This window comes from Dendrobates tinctorius, unplaced genomic scaffold (assembly GCF_039654945.1).
Source record: "Dendrobates tinctorius isolate UK_male_01 unplaced genomic scaffold, ASM3965494v1 ptg000003l, whole genome shotgun sequence".
Lineage (NCBI taxonomy): Eukaryota > Metazoa > Chordata > Amphibia > Anura > Dendrobatidae > Dendrobates > Dendrobates tinctorius.
Genome location: NW_027361671.1, coordinates 28,558,751 through 28,563,775, shown reverse-complemented (window position 1 = coordinate 28,563,775; position 5,025 = coordinate 28,558,751). Strand labels below are relative to the sequence as shown.

At 49.1% G+C, this 5,025-nt stretch overlaps 1 protein-coding gene across 1 annotated transcript; it reads right to left on the bottom strand.

Moving 5' to 3' along the window:
* Positions 1 to 1,186: 1,186 nt before the first annotated feature.
* Positions 1,187 to 4,732, bottom strand: LOC141080403 (uncharacterized). Its single transcript, XM_073565590.1, has 3 exons — positions 4,537 to 4,732; positions 2,637 to 2,793; positions 1,187 to 2,525 (listed from the first exon to the last, which is right to left on the bottom strand). The coding sequence occupies exons 1-3, from the start codon at positions 4,730 to 4,732 to the stop codon at positions 1,187 to 1,189; spliced, it is 1,692 nt and encodes a 563-aa protein (XP_073421691.1).
* Positions 4,733 to 5,025: the final 293 nt, after the last annotated feature.

The following is a 5,025-nucleotide window of genomic DNA, read 5'->3' as shown; positions in this document are numbered from 1 at the left end:
AACTGCTTGGGCGCTGTGGACGGGAAACATATCCGCATTGTAAAGCCAGCTGGATCGGGATCGGAATATTTCAATTACAAGAAATATTTTTCAATTGTCCTGATGGCCATCGCTGACGCGGAATACAAATTTATTGCAGTTGATATTGGGGCCTATGGCCGCTCCAATGACTCTCAAGTTTTCAAACTGTCTGCCATGGGGCGTAAACTGTATGGAAACACCTTCCAGTTCCCACCACCTAGACCGCTGCCGCAAACATCTGGTCCACCTATGCCATTTGTCTGTGTAGGGGATGAAGCCTTCCAGCTGTCAGAACACCTTTTGAAACCGTACTCTAGCAGAGGATTGACAAGACCAAAACGCATTTTTAATTACCGCCTCACAAGAGCAAGAAGAATGGTTGAATGTACCTTTGGTATTCTGACAGCCAAATGGCGGGTCCTATTGACTGCGATCAACCTCAAGACAGAAACTGTGGACGAGGTGATCAAAGCGTGCGTGGTACTCCACAATTTTGTTATATGCAAGGAACCCATTTCCATTGAGGACACCTCTGAAGAAACCACCTTGCAAGATTACCATGACATTACCACTAGAAGTTCTGTGACGGTTTCAGTAATGAGGGACAATTTTGCACTATACTTTATGTCACCTCAAGGCAGAGTACACTGGCAGGATGACAGAGTGTGAAAGATTTGTGCCCCAAACTTGTGTACCTTCTGTACCAACAGTATATACCTTTGCCAACCAAAGTTGGCTATCTTGTCATGGTCTCTATTTTTAGCTTTAGGCCACAGGTGTGTACCTGGTTGTGTTTTATGCAAAGTATTTCACCTTTTAACAAAAGTTGTGTACATTGTTAGGAAATCACCAACAATAAACACAACTTTTTAGGTGAAATACTTTGCTTCAAACACAACCAGAAACACAACTGTGGCAAAAAGCTAAAATTTACCCACAGTTATATACCTAGTTTTGAATACCATTTCACCTTTTAAATACCCTGTATTTAACCTTTTTCGCCGCAGAAAGAAATGACAGACAACCAGTGTAAAATAATTTAACTTTTATTGAAAAATGTTTTTTTTAGTAAACTTTTTTAAAATTTTAATAAACATGTTTAATAAAAATTTGAAACTATAAAACTGAAACCATAAAACTGGTCATTTTTATTTAAAAACACACATTATAATTCTGTGTAGTGTGTGGTGGAAATACTGCTGTAGGGGCTGCGGGACACTTCGACACTGGGAGTGTGGAGAGAGGACTGGGATCGTTGTGGGGAAGGAACAGTTAGAGGTGAAGGTGTGGAAAAAACTACAGAATGGGTGGACATGTGGGAAGCAGAAGAGGTGGTGGGTGGTGGAGTGGAGGGTTGGGCAGGGACTGTAGGAGCAGATGATGTTGATGGCAAGTTGTATGGGGAAGGAGTTTGGTACGGGGCAGGTTGCTGGAAGTGGGGAGATGTCTGGTACGGGGCAGGTTGCTGGAAGTGGGGAGATGTCTGGTACGAGGCAGGTTGCTGGAAGTGGGGAGATGTCTGGTACGGGGCAGGTTGCTGGAAGTGGGGAGATGTCTGGTACGGGGCAGGTTGCTGGAAGTGGGGAGATGTCTGGTACTGGGGAGGTTGCTGGTACTGGGGAGTTTGCAGGTACTGTGGAGGTTGCTGGTACTGGTGAGGTTGCTGGTGCTGGGGAGGTGGCTGGTGCTGGGGAGGTGGCTGGTGCTGGGGAGGTGGCTGGTGCTGGGGAGGTGGCTGGTGCTGGGGAGGTGGATGGTGCTGGGGAGGTGGATGGTATGTAATAGGAGGGGGAGGATGGAAAGTGGCTGGAGGTGGATGGTATGTAATAGGAGGGGGAGGATGGAAAGTGGCTGGAGGGGGTGTAGATGTAATAGGAGGGGGAGGATGGAAAGTGGCTGGAGGGGGTGCAGGTGGAGGAACTACTGTGGTGGGAGGAGGAGGAGGTTGGGAGGTAACTTGCTGGAGAGCAGCGTGGCATGAATGCATTACATGCATCTGCTGGGCAGGAGAGAGCGTTTCCATGCGCTCCACAACAGACCTGAAAAAGGTGTGGTTTGGCGAAGATCTTGCTTCTGAATGCATGGTTTGCAGAAGTGTCTTCACCTCCAGAATGCTGGAGTTGATCTGCTGATAGCCTGCGGAGATTTGCTCTGACAAGACTTTTAGACAGTTCTGGAAAGATGCATTCAGATGCAAGAACTCTGGCGCATAAGTCTTTTCCTGACCCCTCTGCCGCTGCCGCCCAGTACCCGCAGGTGTACTAGAGGTGGCAGGGGCAGAAGGGTGGGGTAAAGGGAAAGCGATCTCCTCACCAGCAGCTTCATGTAATGTAGGCGGCCACGATGCTCCTGTGCTGGTGGATGGGACAGATGGGTCGAATGTGTGGGAAGGCTGGGAAGGTGCAGATGTACCGGGGCTGTCGAAGTGTCCCTCGGTGCCGGTCTCCTCAGGGATCGCCTCAGAAGGGTCCAATCGTGCAGGCTCCCGAGTGCTGCTCACCGTGCTGTGGAATAAAGAGAAAAAAAAACAATTAAAATACTGACATGGTATGGCCCTGGCTGAAAAAAAAATTTACATCTAACATTTTTTTTCACATGTGGTGTGTAATATTTACCTTCTGGTGACCATTGTTTCCCGGAGGAACGACAGGGCTTCTGCGTACTTGTACTTGCTCCTGCGTCCTCCAGATCCACTCGGGGCCCGCATCTCTTTATTGAACTCCTTCTTGAAACGATCCCTCACAGACCGCCACCGATTCACAATTCTGTTCCCTGAAACGAGAAAGGAGTGGTTAGTATACAACATCAGTGTTTCCCAAACTCCAGTCCTCATGGTCCCCAGGGGTCATGTTTTCAGGATTTCCATAGTAAATAGAAATCCTGAACACATGATCCGTGGGGACCACGAGGACTGGAGTTCGGGAAACACTGGTTTACATCAAGCAACCGGTACTGTATATACTTACGCTCTGTAATCTGGGCCCGAACATCGAGGTCCTCCCAGCGGCCCACAAGGAGCGAACAGATTTCCTCCCAGAGTCGTCGGGTAACGATCAGGTCAGCGTGGCGGCGGTCAGCCATATTCCAGAGCGGCTCCCTTTCTCTGACAAGATCGATGAGGCGGTCCATATCAATCCCTCCATCCTCAACGTCAGAGTCGGGAGCACGCTGTGAAGGCTGTTAAAGAAAAAGACAAAAATAACATAATTAGCCTCCACAAAAGAAATGAAATAAAAAGTGCAAAAAAACAAAGCAAAAATATTTATACTTACACGCTGGTGACCGCCGCGTTGCTGTCGCCGACGACCCTGGGAGGCACTGCGAGGACCTCTTGGCCGAGCACCAGATTGGGAAGACTAGAGAAGAAAACAAAAAAAGTTATGTCTTTGGATGTAGGCATTTGTTTGCTGTGTGTGGTCTGCAGAACATTGTTTTCTATGTGTTGTGTGTAGTGTGATGTTGTGTTTCTGCGTTTGATGCAAAAAACTTACCAATTGTGAGCCCACTCCAGGTGTCTGTCCACCCCTTCCTTCTTCTTCTGGGAGCTCCTCTTCATCTTGTGATTCCTGTTTTGAAATAAAAGGCCATGAATAGACATATATTACAGAGAAGATGGATTTTGGAAATAAAAACTTACCGTCAAACGCTGACGATGCGAGGGAGGGCTCCCAGAAGATGATGTGCTGTCTTCCTGGTGGCCATACTCCATGCCTGTGGGTGGTGTTGAAGCTGCTGCCATTGCTGCTGCTGCTGCTGCATCTATTGGGCGGCTGTTGAATAAAGAGAAACAAAGGGCCAATGAATATCTTGATATTCAATAGCCCTAGTTTGGAGGAATGGGTTATTTGATAATTACCGTCTCTCCTCTGCTGCTGGCCTCCCCTCCTCAGCATGTTCTATTTGCTGCTCCATTTGGGGTGGTGGTGGTGCGGATGGTGCTGCAGTGGTCTCCTGCCTTCTCCTGCGCCTGGTTGCTGTCTTGGGTGGCATGTTGGGTGTGGCTGTGGGTCCCACTGTCTTGCTTTTATATATGTCTTGTGGGCAGAGCTACTGAGCATGCTCAGACCAAAAAAACCGGATCCGGCCGCCGGATCTGGCTTTCGCCGGATCCGGCGCATTGCGGCGCTCATAGGCTTTCATTGTGTGAAAAAGCCGGACGCGCCGGATCCGGCGTGTCCGGCTTTTTCGCCGGAGACAAAAAACGTTACAGTAGACGTTTTTTCCAGACGCCGGATCGCGACACATTGCGACACATTGCCGGATCCGGCGATAACCGGATGAAACGCATGGCCATCCGGCGCGATCCGGCGCAAATGCAAGTCAATGGGGGGGAAACCGGATCCGGCATTGCATTTCGCCGGATCCGGTTTCTGTCAAAAGCGCCGGATCGCGCCTGACGGCGAAAACCTGATGTGTGAAAGAGGCCTTAGAGTTGCAAGTCTTTTCAAACAACACAACTTTACTGGGCAGCAGCATCTTCATCTCATAGACAGCACATTTCACACAGGGTCTCACATCCTACGCTTTCCCTGTCATCTGGACAGGCCCTGTTCCTTCTAGCAGCACCCACTGCCTGGGAATCCCAGACATCTTTTGGATAGTCAGTGCCCTTCCTGTTCTTTCCCGTCACCAGCTCCTTATGAGCCCCTTGTCCAGCTCCAGTGGGAAGAGGTGCCAGGAACGCTTCCACTGTGGCTCCTGCCTCAGTCATAGACCCTGGATCCTGCTTAGGGATGATCTGATCCAGCTGGTGCCCGTAAACACTGTTCTCCTGCCTGGGCCCCTTACTGCTGTCTGCAGCTTTATCCCCATGGCCTATAATCCTCTGCTCTTCTATCACTGATCACATGTCCTGCTTGACATGTGTTGTGTCTGACACAACCAGGAAGTATCTTGACTAAACTCCCCTGCTCTGTGTTGCCCCTCCCATCTAGTTAACCCCTGTGCTGCCTATCTCAACCTATTCTATAATACTCTCTATCTCTAGTCCTTAACTCTATAATA

Excerpts from the sequence above, each read along its gene's own strand:
- LOC141080403 (XM_073565590.1), bottom strand. The coding sequence starts at position 4,732 with ATGACTGAGGCAGGAGCCACAGTGGAAGCGTTCCTGGCACCTCTTCCC. Across the intron at positions 2,794-4,536 it reads TGACAGGGAAAGCGTAGGAT|GGAACAGAATTGTGAATCGG; the intron begins GTGAGACCCTGT and ends TTCTCGTTTCAG. Across the intron at positions 2,526-2,636 it reads GAAACAATGGTCACCAGAAG|CACGGTGAGCAGCACTCGGG; the intron begins GTAAATATTACA and ends TTTATTCCACAG.